Source organism: Lonchura striata, chromosome 4 (assembly GCF_046129695.1).
Source record: "Lonchura striata isolate bLonStr1 chromosome 4, bLonStr1.mat, whole genome shotgun sequence".
Classification (NCBI taxonomy): Eukaryota; Metazoa; Chordata; class Aves; order Passeriformes; family Estrildidae; genus Lonchura; species Lonchura striata.
The window spans coordinates 11,281,972-11,309,422 of NC_134606.1; the positions used below are offsets into that span (position 1 = coordinate 11,281,972).

The 27,451-nt window shown below is 36.5% G+C and overlaps 1 protein-coding gene across 12 annotated transcripts in view; it reads right to left on the reverse strand.

Annotated features, from left to right (window-relative positions):
- Positions 1-27,451, reverse strand: part of SORCS2 (sortilin related VPS10 domain containing receptor 2) — a 543,792-nt gene that overhangs the window by 108,301 nt on the left and 408,040 nt on the right. For all 12 annotated transcript variants that reach the window (XR_013339870.1, XM_031504585.2, XM_077782742.1 and 9 more), the window contains 2 exons: positions 12,454-12,618; positions 7,855-7,928 (listed from right to left, as the gene is read on the reverse strand). Coding sequence is in view for 11 of the 12 variants with exons in the window: in XM_031504585.2 (XP_031360445.2) it covers positions 7,855-7,928; positions 12,454-12,618 (239 nt within the window). In the remaining variant the exon portion in view is untranslated. The remainder of the gene's footprint in view (positions 1-7,854; positions 7,929-12,453; positions 12,619-27,451) is intronic.

Consider the following 27,451-nt stretch of genomic DNA (forward strand, 5'->3'; position numbering starts at 1 on the left):
GGCAGCTGAACCAAAAAAACTTTTGGGTTGAATTTTCTGAGTCTGAGCCTGACATGCTAATAAACGTCAATAATGCAAAGAAAGTATTTGGGTACTTCTGAAATTATTTCTCATATCTATAATTTATCACACATTATTTCATAAGCACAGTTTGAGGTATTTGTCAATATTTTTACCTTCTCATCTTTATTTCAACAGCTCAGAATTACAATGATCTCACTTCTATCATGCCCCTCCTAACAGTGGTAGCTGACACATGTAGACTCAAATCTTGTTTCCAATGTAATTTTTCAGTGAAAGAAGATGTAACTGATTTGTTTTAATGAATGCTGCAGAATGAAACTTTCCCACCCAGACTACTTTCTCCTTTAGAGAAAACCCTAATTATATTCTTTAATTAATTATAAATTATGCAAAATATTTCAAAAACATTATTTGTGTTTTTCATTACTCTAATTGTACTGATGAACTCTAGCAGCAGACACTATTTACTCAATGAAGATGTTACACCCTCACTTTTGACTTTTGAATATCAGCTACAGAGCAGAGTTTCTGAATTCCAGAGTCCCTTTACCCAGCTTTACAAACACTTAGGAATCATCCTTTCTTCTTTTATTGAAAAAAGACCAAATCTCTTACAACTGCTAAGAAAATCTCCAGAAGAGAGCATAACTAATATAGAGAATTTGAAGCTATATCCCTGAAGAATAAACTAATCTCATTCCAGTGGACTCTTCTGCCAACAGTGCTTAAAAGATAATACTGTTATTTCACTTGTGCTTAAATCATGAACCAGAGGAAAAGGCGTGTGATACTCTGAAAGCTAAACACAGACCAGGGCCCTCTGCCCAGCTTCTGAAAATAACAGCAAACGAGGTGCATACAGGAGCACAAACCTTACGTGGTCCTCTGAAAAGGAAAGCTCAGTTGCATACTTGTTCATATTGAGGGAGAAATGTAAGATAAAGTCAGGGTTTTTTTCATTTTTATTTACAAACTTACTATTACCACAACATAAGTGCACTGTAGCAGTGTGAGCATTGTGTCCACACATCCACTCACGAGGACAGTTTACTGTTCCCCAGTTGGCTTTAGGATAGGACCTCTTCTGTCATAAAGCACAGATGCAGTGGACCCTGATAATCTGACAGCTTCTTCCTTTTTGGGTGACATTTTAGAAAAAATTCTAATATTTTTTTTTTCCCTCCAGATAGAACAATCACTTTCTTAGGAATAATCTGCTTTTTTCAATTTCAGTAGTGGTTGTTTTTTGGTTTAATTAAAATTCCCCCACTCTTCTCAGAGTAGTTTGCAATTAAAATGTTCTCACTGATCCTCAGCAGTCTGGGAGCACTTGTTTGTTTAGTAGTTTTACTTAGGTAAATTCAGGGCTTTCTGGTTGACTTTTTAATGTTTATATTCAACTGCTGAGTTTTCCAATGAAATTCAGACTAACTTTCAGATCAGACATTCCTTCCACTAGGAAAAGAAATATTTCTTAACCAAGTATACCATGCTGGAGAAAGCAAATGCAACACATCAACACTTCAGATCACATAACAGGGTGGTTACAACAGTTCAGAATTAAAATAGTCCAACTTGACTGCAAGGTGGTGTAAATAAAACAGCCTCAATATGCTTCTTCCCTTTCCTCTGAACACAAATTCCCTTGTGCTTGTCTGACACCAATGTTGCGCCTCTTATGAAAAATCGTTCTGCAGAATGTAATTTTAGAAATTTTTATGAGGGATTTTCTTATGCATATGAGTCTTTACACTTTATAGAAGTTCTCCTGAAAGATTAGCTGTTGTATGACCTAGTTCTTCATAATTTTTCATTGTGATTTACGAAGTAATTTCACTGACCTTAACAGCATGAAAATGGTGCAAAGGGGGTGACTGAAAAGCCCTTTCTGTTTGTATTAGTAGGTGTATAAATGTATATTTCAAGGTACAACCATTAAATATATTCCTTTTGAAATAACCATACTGAAGTTCTAAGAATTTAGAATTCTCTGTTAAGGGTTTTATGGGAGACCTTTGGTATTATTTTAATAAAATCTTTTCTTTAATATAGCTACCTCCCTTTTTCCCTAAATGCCCCAACATTCTTCCTCTAGTTCAGTGCAGCATTAGGGAAACACCAATACGCACCTGAAATTTCACAATATTCATTATTATTATCATGAATACCATGATTCAATTAATTACCACTGACATGCAATAGTACACATCTCAAATTGTGACTCATAAGCATCAGTCTCTTCTATGATAATTATGATTCAATTTTGCTTCAGGCAGGAAACCCTTTGTTTCCAGTAGCCCAGGCTCATTCTGTCGGGGAGCAATTGTCTGCAAACACTAATCAAGTACAGTCTGCTCTGGACATATGTCTTCCCTGCCTCCAGTGGATCCCTTCACTGTTAAACATTTGATGCAGTTCATTTGGGTGAATATTAATGAAGAGACAACTTAAAACAGGACATCTGAAAACAAAAACAAATCCAGACAAACATGCTTGCTGATCTGCAGGAGCCTCCAATCAAAGGCCATCTAAAACCTTGCTGGGTTCCTCAATCCACCCCTCTCTAATCTCAGAATATAAAGTTTATCCAAAAAGTAACATGTTCCCCATTGATACTTACTGACTTCTATCCATTGGCTTAAGGGCACTGCCATGCTTAGAAAGCAGATCAAAAGTATAAAAATATTTTCACTAAGTAGTTTAAAACAGCACTGACTCTTGGCAAGCTGGTTACGCAGGAAGACAAAAACTATGATTTGATTCATACAACCTAAAAATACACCTGCTTATCACTGATTTGTGTTTCAGCCCTTGCTGCCTTCCCATCCACTTCAAAAGACACACCCTTAATGATTCAGTCGATGCCTTACACAGCCAACAGGTGCTGTTATTCTTTATTTCCTATGCTTAAATGCTTTTTAACAAAAATGGTTTTCTGCCATGTTTGCCCAAACAGAAGAGCTACCATGGTTTTTCCCTGCCTTGGGTTAACCTTGGCTGGCCACAAGGTGCTCACAAGCTGCTCTCTCACTACCCCATCTTAGCAGGACATGGGGAGAAAATATAATTAAAAGCTCAAGAGAAGAGATAAAGACAGGGAGCTCACTCACAAATTACTGCTACAGGTGAAACAGACTTGAAAGAAAGAGTAATTTAATTTATTGCTACTGAATAACAGTAGAATAATGCCTCTGCATGTCCTTCATCACAGGCTGCAGGGGTGTCTCTGCCCGGGCACCTGGATCAGCTCCTCCCTCTCCTCCTGCACTGACCTGGGAGTCTGCAGGGCTGTTCCTCTCACATATTCTCACCCCTCTCTCTCACACCTGTTGTGCACTTTTTACCCTTTAATCTCTTATCACAGACGCACCACCAGCATCACCCACAGGCTCAGTCTGGCCAGTGGAGGGTTTCCCCTGGAGCTGGCTGGAACTGGCTCTGTCTCACATGAGTGCAGCTCCTGATCTCATCCTACAGAAGCCCTGAATGCTCCTGCTACCAAACCTTGCCACATAAACCAGTCACACACATCATCAGAGAGCACAGAAACAAAACCTTTTTCAAGTGATTAAGTCAAAGAGTAAAAAATTCATTGACAAAGGCTCAGTAAAATCTTCTCTGCATTTCTCTCCTTCATGGCATAACATGGCTGAAATCCTCTCCTTCAACTGACACTTGAATAGCCAGGCACCCACTACATTTGACATAAATGGGTACAGCTGTGACTGAGTATCTGTGTGGAATTTCATGATGAGAACAGAACTTTGTCCCCTGAGAACAACTCATTCATCAAAATAAACTTATCATTTTTTATTTTTATGTTCTTACCGCTCAAGAAAATAGAAGACCTTGTAGCTAAAAATAAGAGCAACTGATGCCCATAGCATAGGATAGAAATATCTGAGTGAGTCAAGGATAAAGAATTCCTAAGGCTCTAGATAGTTATAAAAGAAATGTGTTGAGCCTAATTCTTTGGTAATTACCAATTCATTTCTTACTGTCCCAGGGTATATTTGTGCTGGTGTAGACAGCAGATTCACAATCTATTCTTTGCTAATGTATTACTAAGACCTATTTTGAGAAATCAAAAGGATTTCTCAATGCTGCACAAGCCTTGGGGACTGAAAAGAATAGCAGCAGACCTAGAGGAATCCCAAACTCCACTACTCTTTCTTCTCAAGGATTACCACATAATACAGCACTTCTTAAAATGGGCTTCATACACAAAAGTGCCTATATACCGTACAATGGGTGGGTGTTTTATATTTGGCTGGCATAGCTCATATCTTTGCATTCCATACTACAATTTCACCAAGAAGTGAAAAAAAGCACTTATAAAGGATGGGTGCTATAACTCTTAAACTGAAACCATCACACCAGGGTAAATGCATTTTGTAGGCAGAAGAGAAACTGGTCAAAGCAAGTGAAGTTTCGTAATTTTACAGAAAAAGAAGTTGCTCAAATTTTTAAAAATGGCTAAATAGTATTTATACAGAAATAAGATCTTTCTTTTCTATATGTTGATACATTTTTTTTTTTTAATTACAGTGTGACTTAGTATTTTATTTTGTTTCTAGTTTCAAATGTGACTTTCATGCTTTTGCTTTATAGCTCTTTTGGTTTTAGAATAGGGTAGAATAAACTATTTCATTTGGAATGCACCAACAACCCTAAAGTCCCACTGCTTGACCTATTTATTCCTGACCAGAATTAAAGCAAGTGGTTGATGGCCTTGCCCAAATGCCTCTTAAACACTGAGAGGATCATCTAGGATGGATCACACTGAATCACAGAAGAAAGAAAACATTCTGTGCTCCTAAATTAGAGATGGTTGTATACACTTTCCACTGATGCCAATGATATTTTCATTAGTTCCACTATCATGAAATATCAAATTTCACATATAAAATCTAGAAAGATATTTAAAGAAGGATCAAGAACACTTGGAAAGCAAATAAACCCTTGTAGATGATATTAATATATTGCTTATAAATCTATAATATGTATCTGAACATAAATATTTAGAATAGTCAGTCTCTACTGACCTTCCCTTAATATAAATACATATCACATTCCATCAAATTAATTGCATTTAGATTTTCATTGAGCAAAACAAAAAGAAAAGCTTATTCAGGAAATGCATTAAGACCTGACTGCTTTTGGAGGCACAGAAAAAATGGTTTCTACAAAGCACAGGAAAATATTATGACTGATAACATTTGTAGTTACCAGACTGAAATAAAAATCTTAGGCTATATTATTAACCTCAGTGGCAAAGATCAAATTGAAATCAAAGAGGAAACATCTGCTAAAGATCTGCCCAGTGAAATGTTCTTGGCACAACCAGCCACGATCAGCAAGAGACATGCCCTCATTTATCATGAGATGTACAATTAGCTTGGCACAGTATTTTTAACACATCAGATGTACGCTGACAGGAAAACAACACTAGACTTGCTGTCCTTACAGTCAAACTATTAAAGTTCCCAATTCTTACATCTGTTGAAAATGACACAAACACTTGTTTCTATCTAACACTCAAAAAATTTGGGTGACAAAGGCCATAAAATATTGGGAAGTCTCACATGACAGACAAACTCCCACTGGAAAACCATCATGTCCAACTCTCTACTCACAGCTCACTCTTTATATATTGCAATTTTCCATATGAGATAGAAGTAAAATATAGGTTTTTATTCTTTGTAAGTTTATGAGAAGGATAATTTGGTAGGGATGCACTGAACGTCTGCTTCCAAACCCTTGCTGCTGCTGGCTGATACAGTTTTTGAGAGAAATCACTCTGGTTTATATGTAGAAATGAGGAAAAAAAAACCCTAGAAAATATTTCTACCGATTATAAATGTACTCTTCAAATCTATAATTCTTATTTGTGAGGAATATGACATTTATGAACAACCATGACTTTGAAGTGCTACATTGAAGTAATTCCTATCCTATTCCTATGATACAAGGAAACAAGGATTCTCAAACACAGCAAAATAGAGACTTAATATTAAACATGCCCTTGTAGGCTTTAATCCTTACATACAGGAAACAGTGACAAATTATTTGGGTTGGAGCAAAATTGACGCCCATTTCAGTGGCTTTCTCTATTTTCATAATTTAAGTGTTCTAAGTGTCAGATGAGCAAAAACTCCAATAAAAAAAGTCTCTGAGAGAGAGGCTGCCACTCTTATTTCTTACCTGTTAGTGACCTGGATGATTTCCAGACTTCATACATTTTAAAATATTTTTATTAAAGACATATCCACATGCCCTCGTGATTTACATCCCATATAATCTCACTAGGGAAGACTTGGATATAAGGCAGATATGGCATTTCTAACACACAGTGCTACTTAAAAACAATCATACCTTTCCACAGGGTACTTAAAAGACCTGAAAAGTGTATGGCCTATGAAACTCCATCTGCTGTGCAGAAATAAGCTGTTCATTGCTGATCAAAGCTATACTTTGCAGAAGCAAGTAAGCAGAAAGTGTCTGCTCAACTCAGCTGTGTCAGCAGATAAAGTGGAGGCTGGAATAAATCAGATGAATGTTCTACAACCCAACCATAGGCCACTTGTATAAAATTATGGGCAGTAAGTAGGCTGAAAATGAGGCACTTGGAAGTGTGAAAAAGCTTGTGTGCTATGCCCAGGGCCACTGAGACCAACAGGGCAGCAGGGCAGCATAGATCTTGCTCCCAGCTCTTTAGGACAGGGTTTGCACTGTCCCTGTGTCTCTGCCCCAGCCACAAGCTTCCCCCTGCCCAGTTTCTGCAGCAGCAGCACACGTGCAGCACACCCTTGGACTCACCCAACTCAGTTATGTTTTGGGCAGTGACCAAAGTATCTGTAGGCACCATAACACCTCTGTGAGCTTCATAATCAGTTTATGCAGGTTTTATTCTGTTGCTTTGTATGAGTATGGCCAGGATGAATATTTATTTCAAACAAGAGTGAAACAACTACATGAAAAACTGGGAGGGTCACAGATGAAACCAAGATCAGGCACCTATTGCAATACTGGCACCACCCCCAGCAAAGCACAAAATATGTTTCCATAGACATATGGAAAATTATACTTCACACAGCCAACAAAGCTCAGAGTCCTCTTAGAAGTTAAAAGCCATTTAGGGAACACAAGTGTTTAATGTAGTATGACTTAAACTTGTAATAAAAAATACACTTTGAAATGGAATGTGAAAATTAATTAAAACACTATCAAAAGTTTAATTTTGGTTTTAAATGGGCTATACAGTTTTCAAAATAATTTTATTTGTTAAAATAAGGACAATAACTTGCTTTTCAAACATTTTGTCAACCTGTTTAAAACACTTCCTAAATACTTAGTGAGATACATATACAATGTGAGATACCTACCAAATACTTGAGCTGAAAATGAAATAATTAGATATATATGTTCTCAATAAAGTCACATTTTCCACCAGTTTCCTTAGTAGTGGAAGTAGGCATGATCCAGCCTCTTAAAAAAAATGTATAGATCTTTCTCTGCAAAAACACTTGTCTCCTTTCTAAAGATCAATTTCACCAGTAAAATGGAAAGCCATTTCATTCAACATTGCAGCTTTCTTTAAATCTTGGGCTCCATAGATCCAGACCTATAACCCTTCCATGGGCTGATACTCAATAAGACCCCTGGCACGAGTATGACTTTGCAATAGAGGAGACAGAAACATTGATATCATCTGCAAAGGGTACCAAGGCTCATACAGTCCCCATCCCTACCTCTGTAAACATCTTCTTGGATTAGAATTAAATACTTTTGCTGCTCATTTTATTATTTCAAAAATAACAGACTTCTTACCAAAAAAAATGATCTTTAGACACTCGTTCCTGCAGAAGGTTCCATTTTTTCCCCAAGTCAATAGATACATAAATCTAGAAAAGGAGAAAAGGTGAGAAATTAGATTATAGGAAACTGATAATACTGTACATCTTCAAAGACAGACCCTATATCACTGTAAGAGAGACAGACTGTATACCAATTAAAAGAAAAAAAAAGAAATAAACCCAAAAAACACATTACCAGGAGCTCAGTACCTTGTTTTCCAGGGTAACAGCATTTCATAGAGAAATTATTTAAAAATATCATCTATAATAAAGAAAATGCTGCAACAATTACTTTTTTTTACTGTGAAAGCATAATTAATTTGGGGTCAGATTCTTTTTTACCTCAGCATTGTTGCACAAGAGGGATGGTAAAAGGCCACTTCTCCTTCTTATTCATTGACCAAAAATGCACAAATGTTTCCTTTATGCTTCAAAACTTAATGCCATCAAAAATACTTAAGCCAGGAAGTCAATAGATTTAAAATTCTGCTAAAATAGGACCAAAATATATTATGATAATGCTTAAGAGATTTGATGAGAGATGCACTTATGGGCTTGCTCCACAGACACTGTTTTGTAACCCATGAGAAGTGGTCCTTTAGCACAGAGGCAGAAGATGCCCTGGAGGAGGTTCCCAGCTCCACCTTCTCTACAAACAGTTCCCCTATGGTAAAAAAAACAAATGCTAATGTATGGATGGATATCATAGTGCAGATCAAAGATGTTCTCCCCCAGAATAATGTGGGATCTAAAATAGCTCTTAACAAATCTTCCTTTAGCATTTGCCTTCAAAATGTGTTTCCTCTAGTTAAAATATGAAGTTTCTATCAGACTTCTAAAAAGACAGATTTAAAGCCCCCCGCTGTCTGCATGCATTTCTTATTTGATCCAATTTACATAAGATGGGTTTTCTCTTGATATCTAATAAGGGGGATAAAAAGGCAAGTAAAACTGTTCTCTGATGTAGAAGTCACCAATTCAGTGACTGAGTATTCTGGGGAAAGTATCTTATAAGGAGTAGTCAGGAATGTTTATGTTTTAAAATGACAGGTTCAATGACAAAAGATAAAAAAACCCCAGTTATGTATTCTGTTCTACTACAGAAAAACAGCAATATTAATATGTAAAGATTAAGGTTGAAGTAACATAGCATAAACTCTATGGGTAAATTTACTGAAGTTTGAATTACAGATAGGAGAGAATTTCCCAGTTACTCTGCACTTCACAACAACTGGGTTTCCCTGCATTGAAGGAAACACCTGATTAAAGTAGATAGACTACAGGGTAGGAAACTACAGCGGGGACTCAGATTGCTTATTGACTCAGTCAATGCATGGACAGAAATGACTGGGGATAGAAAATTCTTCATCCTCAGAGCTAAATGATTGAGATGCAGAGCCAGACTCTTGATTTGCCTGCTAAATTTCTGCAATTAATTTTATGTGGCTTAGGATTTGGTGCAGCCAGTGTATTTTATAGCATCCTGCTCTGAGCAACCTCCTCTGGGGGGATGGATGAGGCTGTGAATGGACTGGACTCTGCAGGGTGAAGAACCTAAGCTCCTTACTTCTTCAAATACCTGTCAGCACAGACATTGCAGAAAAGATAACCACTGGGTTTACCATTTTTCTAAAAGATCCCTGGTCACTGAGTAACCTCCCTCAGTAGACTGCTTAAATCTGGGAGAGATGATAATTTAATGCATTATCCTAACCCTGTTGTCTAAGCTGCAAAGAAAGCCAAGAATTCAGAAGTTCCCGGCAAGAGGGAAGAGAACTGTTTAGGAGAAGGGACAACACTGGCATGTGAACAAAGGCATATATTTTTGTCATCAATGAATTTCAGAAGAAAATGAAAGATTCTCACCCTTTGAACAAAGACACATGTACAAGAGAAGCCAAAGGCCAAACCAAATCCACCCCCTCTCCACAAAACCCAAACTACCTGCTCACATACTAATTTAAGATCAAAGTCTGGGAGCTTATGAGTGAACAGTTTGGCCTTTTGCAGAGGAAAAAAGTTCCTGCAATCTTACTGTTAGGGAGAGTGAACTAGCACTAATAAGGCAGAATCAAACTCAAATGAAATATTAAATAACACAGTATATTAACTAGATAAAAAATAACATGCAACTAACTTACATACACATTGAACTTTCTGCAATAAAAAACCCAAGTGATGCATAAACATTTTGTTTTTCAACAGGGACATATGATAAAACTCTTAAATGAGATTATATAGGACATGAAAACAGTTATTTTAGTAGATAGCTAAAATCTCTGGCTGAAGCAAACAGATCTAATAGGCCTTATAATTTTGCTTATTTACACTTGTGCAATAAATGTGTGGAAAAGTTTTTAAAAAAATATTGAAAATATTTCCTGTTTGCCCTTTATTTCATCCTTTCTGCTTCCAAATGAACTAAAATTATTATCTAAAATAATTTAAATCTATTGTAATTAAAATCTACTGCATCCTTGACAATTTTTAAAAAAAATATAGAAGCATTTATGTAGGCTCAGCAAATAGATGATTGTTATTCATTATAACAGAGAGGTAGCCAGAAAAAATTGTATAGATTTGAGGCAATAAATGGATTAATCCAACCACATTGACTGGATTTGTATTCATTTATAGTGTCAGCTAGAGGCTAGAGATTTATTTAAACAGAATCTAGGGTTCTGATGAAAAAACAGTGCATATTTTGCAATATGAAATAAGCCTTAAATCAAATAAAAAGTTGTGAAAAAGGCCAAGATGCTCCAGTAGACAAAGAAGCCTTGCTGACTGCTATTTATGAAAGACCTGATTCCTTGCAGAAATATTGCAGTCTCTTTAAAAAGTGCCTTTGTAAGAAATTATTTGTGTAACAGAAGCTAATGGTTTCTCCATTTTAGAGTTTTAGATTGTATTACATTCTGATACTACTATTTTTTAGAGAAGGTAAAGTTACTTAACTCAAAAACCTAGAGTGTACTGGCTCCTCAAGGCAATTTCAGATGAACACTATCTCAAGATCATTGATTTTAGTACAGTGACCTTTTCTTGTGTCAAGTTGCAATTCTGAGTTTCAACTCCTTCTCTGCAAACATCACTTAATCTTCCTCTCCCTTCTAGACCAAATATATCAGATTTCATACAAAACATAAGCAGGTTACTGACCCAGTTATAGTCAAAGGCATCCTTCATTCCTACACATCTAAGGTAAAGATGTAGGACTTGTCAAGGCAGTCTTTATGGTTGACTCTTTTTAGTGTCATTGAAAGCCTGAGAAAAGTCCATCAGGTTACCTAACCCTTCCAGCTACTCCTGCAGAGCTATTCCTTACTGAATACTTTTTTATTGTTCCTTTGTTTTTGTCCAGTCACATTTTAAGCATGGCAAATAGTAGCATAACTCCTTTTGGGAGATTATCCAAGTATAAAATGCCTGAAAATCTTCCTAACATGCTTAAATCATCTAAACACAAACCAACTGCTTTACTTTGTTTTTCTACCTCTTGCTCTCTTCTCACAAATACTTCTACCCACTTGTGGGTTGGACAACTTGTTAGTACACTTTGGACTCTTACACTTCATGATTCTGCCACTCTGTAACTATAAAAAATACAGTAATTATATCTACTGTCAGGAACAAAAGTTAAACCAAAAGAAGAAATTTTCATAACAAAGGCTTTTCATTACTTTGGGCTTCCTTGATGTATTTTATTTATATAAAATGCATTCCAATTATTTGCAATTGGGTTAGGATTTCAAACTAAAGCTAAGTAAAATATTTAGTGTAATTTATGTCATAGTTTGTTTTGCTATGTTTTTTATTCTAGTTCTATCTTTATTTGCAAATGCCTGTAAACATGAATTGGTTTGGGATCAGCTGTTAACTTACATATTCAAAAACATATCCAAAAGGGTGATACAGCATCACTGGAATCAGTGCAGTATTTGGCTGCATTATGTACAACTTCTCTGACTAATCTGACCACCTAAATATACACTTTCTGTGAGGTATGATGAGGGTAAAATGGACTGGAGTTTACCAATTTAAGTTTAAAATGGGAGTAATGGTAGAGGTGAGTCAAGGTTGCTACCAGGACTGGAATGACACTATAAGAGAGATAATTCTTGTACATATCTACAGAGTCACTGATTCCACAAATCCTTATCTGCTATGTGAGTGTGCAGTTTGTTTTGTATGAGTTTATTTTATAGCCTGTGAATAGACTTTAGAGGCAATATTTCAACTGCATTAACTTCCTACTGTATTATAAATTTTTTATAGTCACTTTCTAGGGAGGAGCATGTTTCATTATTATTTAACTGTATTATGCAGAAGGATAAATATTCTCAATATCTATATCAACTGAAAATGCCATGATTGAAACTACCATAACCACCAAGACTTGGACATCAATAAAATAAATATTTAAATAAATCCCAAAACCACTATATGATTCCCTTCTGGGCAACTGTTAATTCATAAAACCCAACACTAATCAGCATGTCAGAATTGGTTTATATAATCTTAATAGAGTAATTCCTAAATGTCAATAAAATGCAGTGTCTTCAAGCCTTACCTTGCCTTCCTTGGTATAAGCAAGTATTTTATCTTCTTCTTTTGGGTGAAAAAGGAGAGTTTCCACAAAGAAAGCAATGGGTTGTTTCTGGAAAGTGGCTCCTTCATCTGTGCTTATGAAAAGGCTTTGGTCACGGTCGTTATGGGAAGAACTTACAAGAATTATCTAAAAGACAAAAACAACAACATACCTTCAACAGCCTGATTTCTCTATAACAGAAAACAGGGCCTTTTTTTGTTTTGGTTTGGTTTTTTTTGTGTAAATGTCAGATTCTGTACACACCTTACCTTATATATCAAAATTCTACAGACAAGAAATTCAAATCACCTAAGAGATAAGGATTGCAAGATTTTATTAATCTTCCCTGACCAAATCCATGAATGTTAAATTCTATAACTTCTCTTGCAACCCACACCAAACTGATTATGCTTCTCATCTCTACTCAGAATGACTGCCTTGGGTTTTGGTGGTTGTACAAGGTTCATGAGACCAAACAACAAAATCACCAGACTAATGAAAAAAAATATTACTAGTAATGGCTTATTTTAACATGTCCATATAAATACATCTCTTTATCTAGTGAGGCTACTAAATGTAAAAATAATCATTTCCATAATAGAAGACTGACAGAGGAGAAAGAACTTCTTTATAATTTCTCTCTATTTTTTCACCATTCTCTTCTTCCTGACATATTTTGAACAAAAAGGCAATTCACTTTGATGCAGAAGAATATGCCAACAAATTATTTGCATTTCCTTCTCAGGTCCAAACAATGCCTTGACTCAAGATAATATCTTGAGCTGTTTCCTTGTGTGACCTTTATGTTAAGCTTTAAGCAACAAAGAAATTCTCCCCATATAATTTACTGAGAATTTCACTCATTTCAACTTCTTCACCTTTTGCTATAACATCATGGTTCTAAAACTGCCAACGTGAGGATCCATTTTGATTTTTTTCACAGATCAAAAGGGTCCAGTTGGCATTCAAAAATCTGCCCTATCAACCAATAGCTTGCAAACAAACTGAATTTTCAAAGTCCAGCTGGGCTCCCTCTAGCTCACTCTTCAAAGACAATTTTAAAAAAAATCCTTAATTCAAAATGTATTTAGAGATTCTGCAAATGGTGCAGAAAACACCACAGAATACTGATCACTCTGATAACAGTGACTGTAAATTGCTTACAGAGATAAATGACAATTAGTTATGCTAACAGAATTACAAGAATGTGAATACAAAAAAGGAAAGAGATTAACAAAAACAGTACAATTTTTATGTAGTCATTTTCTTAGAGCAGAGCTGAAGTTAAAATTTCAAAACGTCAAATGAATTATACAGATATGACAGCTGGGCTGAGCTTTTACTGCAATTGTTCTTGGGGGGAAAACTATAAATTCAACATTTATAGATGCTCCAATTTGACAAGTAACTTAAGCATGTGCACTTTGCCTTGAAGCACATACACAGTGGCACTAATTTCAAGGGCTTTCATATACCTAAAATGGGGAACTTATTGAAGAACATTGTTGAACAAGAGAGACAAGGCAAATGCTTCAGGGTTCATGGTCCAGTGCTGAAATCCCACACTAAAGCATATATTAAGGCAAATCTATTCCATTAGCTGCGTGACTAGGTCAGTAAAAAGAGCAAAATAATAACCCATTACATTGTTATAATCTTCTAATTTTTAATGATATAATTTACCAATGAGAAAGAAAATTACATTTTTTACTGGAAAGCCTCTGTAAATGACACCCTCACAAATGCCTGCTCTTATTTCTACTGTATCCAATGGCTTTCTGTCTCTTGGGCTTTTTGTCTCTTCAAACAGTGTCTGTTTAATTCATTGCTATCTACACTCCACCAGTAGCTGCTGGTGGCATAGATACAGAATACAAAGATTCTTGTTACACTCTCATTTATTAGGTTTTCTGCAGCAGGCATGGCATGAACCTGAAATTGACTGTGGCTGCCATGTGCTGCCCTGTCCCTGTGCCTGCATCTCAAGGGGGAGTGAAGAAGTGTTTATGCCAAGCACAAACATTTATACTTTCTTGCCAGACTCCTGTCTGTGACTTAGGCTTAAAATATCTATTTTGGAAATAAATTATTGGAAATAAATAAATTCAAACTATTTTCCTGCCAAGAGAGATATATAGGGCTCATTCCTAGTGTTCATGACCAGAACATAGAGAGAAGGACCTGATCCCCAGAAAAGGCATGAACTGCACTTGTACAGAACAGTAATCTCTGGACTACAGCAATACTGTCTTCCTTTTTTTTTTTTTTTTTTTTTTTCTGACCCTATAAATCTTACACTCAAAAAAAAATCAAAATTATGGCTTCAAGATAATAAAGGAATGAGATTTATAAAATTGGGAGTGGTTTTCACTGTTAATGAGGCTTAAATATAGGTAATTTAGTTTCATAATGTGGACTCAACAGCACTGAAATCATAAGAAAAAATGCTTGTTATAATGTAATGCAAACACACTGTGATATTTGCTAATGCTGTCCTTCAAAAATATTATGTATCTTTTGGAGTTAAAACTATTTCAAAAAGTAGCCTAAAGAACTGTAGACTTACAAGTATATATGGCAAGGTTGCTAACTATTCTTTTATTCACACACACATCATAATTCATTTAAATAAATATTTTTGAATTTTCCTCAGTGTTGTAATTTATATTTCAGTAGTTTAAACTGATCATTATGTGTCAGACATAAAGATTTCCTCCCACAGCTAACACACCGGGTGCTCAGACTTGCCTGCTGGCTAACACTAGTTATTTAGGAAAATGCTCCAGAGTAAATATTGTATCCACATTAGATGCTTTCCATAACAAGTTTTATTTACTTTGCAAGCAGACCAAGTATCAAAACCCTCCTGAAAGCAACTGATGAAGGGATGCAACTGGGACACACTATCTGGAGAGCCAACTAGCAGTGATGGCTTTAACTCAAAATAAACTTCTTCCTTGAATAAGTCTGCATTTAAAAACCAGAACAGATTTTAAGCACAGATAAATTTGAGCTCCTTATAAACATTTTGCATATAATTTCTCACTCCTGTGAGACTCTTCTAAATTTTTTTTTAAAATTGTAACTTTATATTATGTTGTTTATCTCAGACATCAGTACTTAATCTCCAACCATCTAAATAAACCATAATAACATGTATACAGTCAAACCTTATGTAAGGTCTTATGTAGCTCTGTCAGTAGCTACACAGAAGTAAAAAAAAATATTTCAAGGAGATAAACAGCCTTATGGATTGTAAAGAAACAGAGTAAAAATAATATCTGTTATAGACAAACAAAGGGAAAAGGAAAAAAAATCCAATAAAAGAAAAACACCACACCATACCAATATAAAAACTAAACCATTCCAAAACTAAATAAAACCCATGCTTTTCCTCATTACAGGAAATGTCAGTGAGACAGGAGTTAACAGAAAAACCAAATAAATCTGAAAATAACATAATTAAATCCATTTGTTTAATCTCTCTTTCAAGAATGATTGGCCGATATGCATGTCTAACCATTCCTACTATGAGTGGAATCACAATCTGAGCCCCAAAGAATGAAAAGATTCTGATGGCTTAGACTACAGTTCTTTGCGCATCAGACTTTTTCTTTCACTGTTACCATGAAGATTTGGAATAATCATAGTGATTACTCCGGAGTCTTAACTGTAGATTTGGCAGCAATTCAAAGCTATGCTGCAATTTCAAGTGGCAATAAACAGAGGATATTAACATGCATCATTTGCACTGTGTCTGAAATATAACCCCCCTCCCCTCAGTTTAGGTCCAATCAAAATTTAAACTCAAGACAAATTTGATCTTAATCAGCACTTTCTCTAAAACAAGGCAATTTTCTAACATATTACAATTGTGCTGTCTCTTTCAACTCCAGCAACTGATCTTAATTTTAATTGTAGCTTTTATTTCCCTTTCTATTTCCCTGGTATTATAAAGGAAAAAATAAAAAGTAAAAATGCCCATGATTAATGAATTTTTATACTCACAACATCTGACTTGCTATAGGAGATTTCTGCAGTAAGTGGTGAGAGAGATGAGACACTATTTTTTAATTCTATAATCCTCCATAAGGTCAGAAATCAAGATACTCCTCAGTACGCCTTACTGACCCTGAAGGAAGAAACCTCCTTTGGTCAGAGTAGGAAAGGAAAACAATGTAGAGATTCTGCATTTAAGCACACAGCAGACATGCACTGAGAAGCCAAGCATGGCCATGAAAAATCTATGCTTCCTCAGCCACCCCCAATACACTGAACTCCCACTGGACATTGAGGATTCATCTCTGGAGGCATCAATACAATCCCAGAGAATGCTGCACCCACTCCAGGGAAAAAACCCTTAATGATGTGAACTGATAAGCCATCCACATTGAGCTCAAATAATTTCATAGAACACTTCCAGGGAGGGGTCATTAATAACTACTCTGAACAACAATCTTTCCAGCACCCATCACCTCACAGTAAAGAACTTTTTTTCCTAATATCCAATCTAAATCTGCCCTTCTTCACCTTAAAGCCATGAAGAACATGCAGTGCTAATGCTTAGATGAAGGTGCTTAGCTAAGCTGGAGACCAGGCACAGAGCATCACCTGGTGCCACCATCACAGAAACCTCTGTGCCTGCACAGCTCTGATGGGAAATGGTCTTTGTGCCAGTTCTGCCATTTTCTGGGCAGTATTCACAGAGCTTCACAGCACTGCAGTCACACCCTCGACATTTCTAAGATTAATTAACTCATCTATTTTTCTTGGGTTTACAACTGATTAGATACACTTGGCTGAGAGATTACTAAAGCTCCTAGTCCCACTTGTAAATGAGATGCTGCATTTTAGGCAGCATTCATAAAACACACAAAGTGGACTGCAAAGGGTTATGGTTTTTATTTTGGATGGTATGAGAGACTTGATAACTCAAGAGTGGCTAGGTGGGAGTGAAATATAGTCTCTTTATTCTCAGAGTGGTGAAAAACAATACCTAAAAAATCAACCCAAGGTCATTCCAAGCAGAGAGTAAAATAAAATGTCTCCGAGATAGCACTTTAATCTTGTAGATTTCCCCTGGAAGTTATATTACAAAATCACTCCTCACAAATGTTAAGTTATAAGTGGATCTAACAAGTGCTTCTGTGTCCAACTGAATTGGGTGGAATACATACAGAAAGGAATTTACATACATCCCAGAACAGTATTTTACTTTTTATGCTAAGCATTCACAGCTTCCTCTAGAATTCTTACTTTCTCTTGAAGTAAGCTGTCACACAGAACCATTTCAAAAACAGCAACTGGTTTCTAGGAGAACCACCATAAGGGAAGAGAAAATGGGACTATTAAGGGTGATTCCTGAGAATTATTTGCTACACTAATCACATAATCTCAGGGCACAATCAAAGGCCATCTGAAACAATCCTGGTGGAGCTAATGTATCACAGTTTCTTCTCCCCTGGGTTGTGGGCAGCTCATTAACCATTTGGAATATCACAACAGAAGGTGCAATATTTTTTGTCTAATATCAGCAACATATTAGGCATTTTAGGATGTGGAATGAATATTTATAGGTCAGGATCTTAAAATAAGCTGGTTAGCAACTGGAGCAGTTGGTAATATGTAAGACATGCTGAAAATGGAGTGAACATCAGAGTTAGTGCCTTAACAGAAAAATGTGTTCAGAGTAACCGGACAGAGCACAGGTGGCTTACACTGCACTTAGGCAAGCCTGAAATAATATAATCAGATCATAAAAGAAAATAGTTTTGAAAGAGTTGGCTTTCCTTTAGGGCATTCACCACAGTGAAATCAAGTTTAAGGGTGCTTACATATCATAATAATGAATGCCTGCAGAGAAACAGCTGTGGATGTTCTGACTGGTGTTGATGAACAGACTGACAATTCTGCCCTGTTGGCAACCTCTATCTACCTAAATCTGACAGATCTTTTGAACTAAACACCTCAAAGGGGCTGATGATGCCAAGTCTCTAGGGGGATACCAATTACAACCCAATTTATTAGTCTCATTACTTAGAGAAGGGTAGAGATACACAAGCTGATCCCAATTCCTCCACAGGAACAAATCTCATGTGTCTATAACCTGCTAGAACCAAATCATCATTGTCACTTGACTACCATGACGGTGCAAATTCTCATGAGAAATGCTGTCTTCAAAAACATTTCAGAGCAGTACCTCATGCTACCAGCCTGAGAATTAAAAAAAAAACCAACTGGCACACATGAATTTCTGCAAAATACTGAGAAAGACATGAACATGCCAAAGATCACAGTAAAAACAGAAGAGTCCTTTGACCTCCTTGCAAAGTTCAGTGTTAGCCTGGCTATTGCTAATTCTTCAGCAAAAGTGATCATTTGATGTATCCCTTGTAGATTCCTACATCCAAAGTGGGCAAAACTTAATGTTAAGATGCTTTGAGGGATGGTCACCATGTTGGTTTGTTCACATATTCAAAAGTTTGGGCCTAAAATTGATGCACTCCAATGTATCAAGAGCTAAATCTGATAGTTTTTCCAGCAGTTTGAGAGGGGAGTTGCACTGGGGAAGGCATAGTGCCAATTCTTGTCACAGCAGGAGAATCTTCCCTAACCTGGCTTCATATTCCCCATGAAATAAGAACATTTTCTTTGTCTCAGAGGGAAAAAAGAAAAAAAAAAAGAAAAAAAAAAAGAAAAAAAAAAAAAAGGGGGGGGTTGTATTTAAAAGCAGAAATGGGCAAGTTTCACTCTTTCCCACCAATATTTCCACAAACATTAGTATTTACCAGAAAAACAGGCACACACAGATCTTTTTAGCTTAGACATTCACAGATTAATCTAATTAAAGAAGTTATTTTGTAGACCTCCAACTAAACTGCAAATATTTTCTGCCTGAACACATCACAGAGTAAAAATATAAAACAATGCTTTCCAAACAGGATAATGGATGCACAATAAATGACTGCATATGTGATTTGATCTAAATTAATGAAGAAACAGCTCAAACAGTTCCTAGCCACCAGCCATTAATTTGTCAACAGCAAAATCTACACTAAGCTCAAAGAAAAATTACGTGGATGGTAATTAGTGAAAGGGAGAAAACATGAAGGAAAAAAGGCAGTTTTGGTGGTTAAAATTATCACTCATATAGGATTGATCAGGACCTCACCATCCTCTGTAATAGATAAAACACTTTTCTGTCTTAAAAATACTAAAGGTATGCCTTTTGTTCCTTTACTACAAATCTCATCTCTGTTATAAGGCTGTATAAGAATTTTCTGGGAAGACTAAAAAAATGAGCTCTCAAAACATTGCTCTGGGGAATCTCACTTTGAACAATTTTTCCCCTCCAATCCCAAATACTCATCAGGTGTTTTCACAGGCAAAGGTCTTCCCATAATACACCCAAGACACCCCTAACACCAGTTGAAACATCAACTTCAAGCACATCTATTCCTCTCTCTCCCAGTTTTATAGAGCACTTCTTAGGGAAATCAAGGTATTTAATGACTGCCACAAGTTATAAAGAATAAGTAGCATTTTCCAAACTTGTAAGAAAGAAATGTGTCTCTGTGTGTGTGTGTGAATATACACATCTGCAAACACACACAAGGTCAAACAACCAGATAGGTCACCTCCAAAGATGCTGACTAATCTCTGAGAGCTTTGAAAGGCTCAGTGACTGGGAGAAGCTCCTGAAGACTAGAAAACAATAAACATCATGCCTGTCTTAGCATCATCTACACAGTGCCTGTGTGTCTCACATGTCTCACATGAATTTTGCTTTTGCCCATTTTTGGATCTAAAGGGAGGAAATGAGCTGTTAAAGTCCTTATCCTTCAGGAAGCACCTGATTCCTTTTGGAAAGTGTAGGCACTTACCTGAAAGGAGGTCTGGGTATAGTTAAAGATGGTCTTCTCCCCTAGACCATGAGGGAAAACACAAGCCTGGGGGAAAGAGCTCCTCTGAGCAAGACTTTCATACTTAAGTCACAACAGATTATGTGGGTTTGCAGGAGAAAATGGGAGACAGAAACAAATGGAAAGCAGCAAAGGCAAGTGCTAGAAAAACAGTAATTATTTTTCACTTGAATTTGGCCATATCTCTATTATGTAGGCTACAAAGCTTAATTATAAAAGCTCTTGCTATTGAAATATTTCTCCTTATCTTTGATATCCAATCCAAATGGACTGGAAAAAAAACCTTGAAAAGCAGAAAGAAAATGTCTTTTAAAGTAATTTTTGGTCCCATTAGGGTGAATCTCATTAATAGAAAAAGGACTTCACTAAAGAATAGAGCTTTTATATTCAGAAGCATACAGTACTGCTGTGCCTGATTATAGCAGCATTGCAGATAATAAACCTTTCTCCACTGGGGCTTAGATTTTTTGCAGTTGTAAAATACTCATTTGATATTGAGGTAGGATTTCAGTAAATACACATATCTGTATCCGTTGTCCTAGTTTTCTCTGGGTGTACTTGGGAGTGGTGTTGACTGGTACTTTTGGAAGAGGATGTTTAAGATATTTTTTCCATTGAAAAGCATATAATTTTTTTTTTCCATAACTGAAATGTATTGCTGAAAACTTACATCAGATTTACGAGCATGATTCCTAGGGCCCATGAATGACTTGGGGGGAGAGAATAGCTGCCCCTGGGATGCTCCACCTCATGCACAGAGTTAGAAAATATTTGCTGGGGCAGAGATACTGTCTTTATTCATTAGTTGTTAAAGCACTCATGTGTGATTGAAGGAACAAGTCCTGGCTTCATCCCAGTTGAATGCTGTTATTACTAAACCTTAGGCAATTCTGTACATATTCTCATACATATGAGAGAAAAAAGACTGCACAACACCCAAACCACCTCAGAAATAGAAACAACATGGTCTTGCTCATTTGCTACATTGGAAAAATTTAGGGGCAAGTATTATTGTTTGTATCTTTGTTCCTGAGAATGTTATTTTGACTCTTTACCACTACATTTTAATGCGTAGTTTAAAAGTCAATACAGACATTAATAAATGAATGAACAAACATTTTTACTATTACCCTATTCTCCTTTTACTAGCATTTAATCCTCCTTAAATGCTTGTAATTAAACCAAGAATTTGTTTTCTTGTCATTTTGTTGGTTTTAATGTAATATTTTACTGGAAATGGAAAGCTGAGGAGCTTGGCTCCTAGCAGTGTGTGTAGAGACAGAAAACAGCTAGGAAGATTTCAGGAGCTTTCTCTCCTGCCAAGAACATTGCTAGAGATTGAGCTACAAATTATATCTGTCATAGAAAAAGAAAATCCAAGCAATATTGTTATTTTCCTTTCTAAGACAAGCAGCTAGACAGAGCTCTAAAAACATGAGAGCAAAATTAGTCTTGGAGTTTCAATTCTGATCCTAGTCTGATAGAACTCTGCAAACTGACCATTTTACAGACCCTGGGACTGATACCATCTAAAGCAGAATCCAAACAAAACAGCAGCCTTATCACTGCTTTTGCCCTTACAAGATTTTTGCAATGGTTCTTGAGGCTGTAACACTAATGTCTTATGAGACTTTATATTTACCACAGTTTCTCTACATTTCCCATCAATATCAACAAGATGGGAACAAAAATACATGTTCTTTGAGGGGCATTACAAGATGGGTTCCTACAGAGTGTGGAAGAAACTTCCCAATGCAGCTGATGAGGGACAGAACTAGGGAACATGACCTGCTGGAGTTTGCTGTTCTTGGAGGAGCATTTATGACATTTGGAAGAAGGTTGTCATGAGGCTGTGCAGGGAGAAAACTGGAAGGGCCAAATCCCAGCTAGAAATTAATCTGCCTAATGCCATTAAAAAAAAAAAAAATAAATGATGGCTTTTCATTTGTATTTTGGGTTGCAGTTTTTGTTGTTTTGTTTGGGACTCTTTTGTTGTGGCTGTTGGATACTTTTCCTGTTGGCATTAGCCCTGTAAATTACACTATACTTTCTTATGTTTATAAAATCCTTGCCAGTATAACTGTCCAGCATACTTTGTTCTTCACCTCTTATGCTTTAAGCTACTGCAGCCTGGGACCAGTGCTAAGGATACTTACAGACTTTTTATTGATTGCATTTGAGATAATGCTCCTAAAAACTTGTAAGTACCATCAAATCACTATAATACAACACAACTGTGTGGAGGACAGTTTGAGCAAGCCATAAAGGATGAGACATAAAAAATGAAACACTAGGATATATAAAGAGTCTCTTTCACATAATTAAAAGTTAATTAAAACCCCCCAGTATAATCTATATCAAGAAAAAATGGCCTTTTGTCATTTCTTCAAGTGAGTTTCCTGAAAGAAGCACTCATCTGAGACTGCAGTCCATTCCAGAAAAGTAAATAGAAATCACAAAATAATCAACAGCCTGTCCCGGGTGGCATACTAATTTACTAACAGCTCTTGATAATTTATTGTAAGTTAAACAGTTCAGTGACAGGCAGGACAATAAAAAGGGAAAAAAAGTTATTTATTCTCTTGCCTGACAGTGTCTCACGCTCAAACCTATCTCACTTCATCAGCTTGTTCCTAGGCATTTCTTTGAAAGAATTAGTAAGAGGACAAGAAAAAGTTTGTAGAGAAATAGACTATAATTTATTTATTGTTACTGAAAATAAAAGGGCTTATAGAACTCAAAAGGTATCAAAGATGACACATTTACAAAAAAAAGACCCCCACAAAAAATAACTTCAACGTGCCCCCCCCAAAATGAGAAAAAAAAAAATCCCACCCAACCAAGCTCCCCCAAAAACCAAGAGAAAAGATAAGCCCCATTCAAGAAGTAAGATTGCCCAGGTGGAGGGCTAGTTTTCCCAAATTGCCTCTGAATAGACCTTCATGATCTGTAAAATAATTTGCCTGTGATAGCTAAACAATATATTGTATTTTTATACAAAGGATCCTAGTAAAAATCTTTCAGGAAGAGTAACCAAAATTTCTCTGGGTTTTAACTGTATAAATCCAGGTGGTGATTTGGCATGCAGAAATAACAACAATGCTAGAATTTATAAACAAAGCAGCAAGAAGACCCCACCACTTAAATGTGCTCAGCATGCCTGTAGTCCCAGCTAGGTTTTCAAAGGGCTCCAGCACATCCATTTTTCTGTCAGCCTGATTACAAGTTGCCCAGGGCAAGACTCTCCCTGCTTCCCATCTGGACAGTGCTGAGCTCAATCATACCTTTGCCTGTAGGTGCAATAATGATAAGAGTAAATAAATACAGCTGCAAAAACCAGACTGGTCACACCCAGTTCTAAGAGTAGATGAGTGTTTTTTGAAGCAATTTTTTTTAACCCCAATTGAGAACTTGGTGATTTTTAAAGAAACAATAATTATTTATGGCAAATTAATTCAAATGAGTTACACACTGTCCTCATTTCCTCTGTCATATTCTGAAAGCAACTCCACTAATTTCATTCACTGTACTATTGCTGATACACTAGTGGTGTGAATTGCAAACTGCTCAGCATCAGAAATTCCCAACTGCAGCATCATTTATGCTTTCCACAATTTTTAGATAATTTAAATCTATGCCTACAGACAGACCTGGGTCTGCTTAGCCTCCTATTCTGAGCATCTTTTCCAAGGTTTATCACTAGGAAGAGTTTTGATTCTCCCTGAGCTATGAATGTGACTGTAGAAACAACCATGGCTGTGGGTATTAATGAAAGGCTCGCCGTGATCTGGGCTGTCAGAGCAGCTGCAGACAAGGAGAAAGAGAGCAAAAGAGAACACAGGTTCATGCCCCAAGAACCTGAAGTGGCACCATGATAACAGACAATAATCACTGCAAGCAATTGAGAAGCTGAACTGTTCCCCTGGAAAACATGCTGTGACAGAGAAATGTCAGATTGCCAACAGCCAGTTGAAACAGGATGAAACAAGAAGCTGAAGTTATGTTTTTGGAGTGGCCTATATAATTTCTGCAGAGTGCTAAATTTTTGCAAACTCTCAACAACAAAATACCCAACCTGTCAAACCTCAGGTAAGATGTGTTCATCTGGTTCCCATCTCTCTCTCAGTGACACTGAGGGACTGTCAGGCCCCTCTGCTGAGCAGGGCACAGGAGTCTACAGAAATACAACCAGGTGGGTGGCTACAGCATGATGTCAGTATTTTTGGAAAAATACAAAACAATTGTTTATTTCTTTCCTATCCACATTCAAATTTACAGTGAATACATATATTTAGTCTTTCAATTTTGAGATTTCAATTTGTGATTTCATCTGAATTAGACCATAGATTCTTCCAGAACATGGAACCTACATATACTACAGAAAGACACTTTGCAGGGAACTGGGACCGTAAGATTCAGCATAGTGCAGATTTGGTTTCCAACTGAAACTTGTTCTAGAATAAAGCAATTTTCTACTGAAAAAAAAAAAAAAATCTGTCTTATATTGAGACACTTTTCAAAAACAGGCAAAAGCTAAATTCTGCAGCCTACCCCCACGTTCACACTGCAACTTATTAACCAAAGGTTGGTTATCTCTGGTTTCTACCAGTAAAATCAACAGTCTTTACATGTCTGCAGAGCTTTGGAAACATTCCTGAGATACAGATCATGTTACAACATGCAGTTCAAGTTTGTATTGTATTGTTTGTATTGTATTGTATCGTGCAATATGTACCATGCTCAGGCTTGGAATTTATACATTTTGTTCCTACAACCCCCAGGAATATCTTTTGATTTCTCTCCATTATTCATACCTAAATGAAACTGCAAGTTGACAAACTATTACTGGAGGAGGAGAAGGAGCAGCATAGGTTACAGGTAATTCAAATATGCATCTCCATCAAAAGTTTCAGTTAAAATGATTTCTTGCTGCTCTGTATCTTTAGCATATCTGGGCCTCCCAGGGAGGCATTGATTGTCTGTAGCTCCCATTCTGTAGCTCGATAGCAATGGGTGATCCTGTGATATTATAATTTCCATGAAAAATGGTTTGTATTTATGTCAATATTCTGTCTACACTTGTCTTCAGAATTTAGGAATGACTTCAGATTTGTTTTAATCTATTCCCAAATCCTCTGCTATTTTTAATCAAAACAGTCACCTGTGACCTTTGTTAATCCATACTCACTATGCTAAATATAAGACACCTTCAAAAGTTTTAGAGTACTTTTTGCAATGTTATTATAGTGAAAAAACAATTTGTTGTGGATGGTGTAACATAATGGAAGCTGACAAGGCACAATAACTGTTTCCCAAAGCACACTGCACTCTGCAAACACACATCACAGCAGCAAAAATCACACAGCTTTTGCTCAACAGAAGATTTGTAATAGAATTACATGCTCACAAAACCTTCCTTCTCAACACAAGACCCTAAATCTATGCCAACTCTACTGTATGTTGAGATGAGTCTCTGCAACCTCTCTGCTGAAGGCTACATTCCAGAAAAGGAGCAGTAAAAAGGCCTGCCCTGGTCACAGACGAGAATATTACGATAAATTGTTTTATTGGTAGCTTAAACAAGATTCACCAGGATATGATTCTTGGACCCCAACAAAGATGTGATGTGATGTGATGGACAGGAAGCAAAATAAGGCATTAGAGAGCCCAGGCTATATTTGATATGCTCTCAGCAATTCAGTGTAAGACTTGAGGGAGTGTTTGCCTCACCTCTCTGTGCTTTGTAACACCCATCAACATAATGTAGGTAAATGCTTATGTGCATTGCAGGATTAATGTGATGGACTAAAAATATGCCTTAATATTGAACAGTCCTTTGCTGTAAATACTCCACAATATCCCTACTTATATTTCTCAAAAAAATAACTACACAGGCTTCATCCTCTGTGGGTTTCTTCTTATTTTCTCTGTTGGCATTTTGACAATTTGATGAAAAACTTTTGTTGCAATGGGCATAGTGTAGATGAAAATAGTAACCACTGAACAAGAAAACAAAAACTATTGTGAAGAAAAATAAACATTTGTACTGTTCAAAGGAGTGTCAAAAGCAAATTTTCCATAAAGTAAGTGAATCTTCTACTCATTCAGCTTCATAGCTCACTGTAGAAATGACAAAGCCAAATATGAGGATGGTTAAATGTGCTGAAGCTCAGTCTAACAGATGCAAATCTTTACCCTGAGAAAGAAAAGCTCTTGCCATAACATCTATTTTAATCACATTTGCCAGTGTAAAAATTGTGGCTAAAACAATGAAGTCCAGATGTATTTTGACGTTTCAAAAAAACAGAGTTGGAGGTCTATACAGTCCTTTGCTTTAATATAGGAGATGTTTTAGAGGAATAAGTAATCGCTCCTTATGTAAGGCAAGGCTGCAGAATCAGGTCCTCCGTGACCATCTGTTGAACTAAAACAATTTGTGATGAGCATCTTGTTTTTCAGAGATATAAGAATTGAGGCCTTTGAGCTGGTTTGTCCTCCATGGCACACCAGCACTCTGTGACTTTCATATTATCAAAAACCACTCAATTAAGTGTGGGAAGTTAACACTTGCACTAGCACTCCATTTTCCCCACCCTACCTGAAAGCAGTTCTGACCTGAAAGTTAGCCAATATACCTATTTTTAGTTCTAGTAATTACCACATTTCAGATCCTCACCACTCTGAAGAAAGACCTGAATCACAGCACTCACCATTGCATAAAACATATGAATGGACCATACTTGGACCACTCAATAAAAACTAATCAAAAGTTATGTTAAATTATGCTGACTATAAGTTGGTATAAACTTTTCTTTCACTCAGGCAAAAGGTTACTCCATCAGCACTGAGAGTTACCAGTGCTTCTGGATGATGAGTTCTGTGTCAGTTTATTGGAATTAATGGAATACAGACTAGATACAGTCTGATCACAAAAACGTTCATAAAAATATTTTTCAGGTCAACATTTGTCCACAGTCTTGATCTGATGTTTTATTAAAATAAACACAGTTCTGTATTCTGCACAATACAAGACCATGAGTGCCTTTTGCAGATGGCAG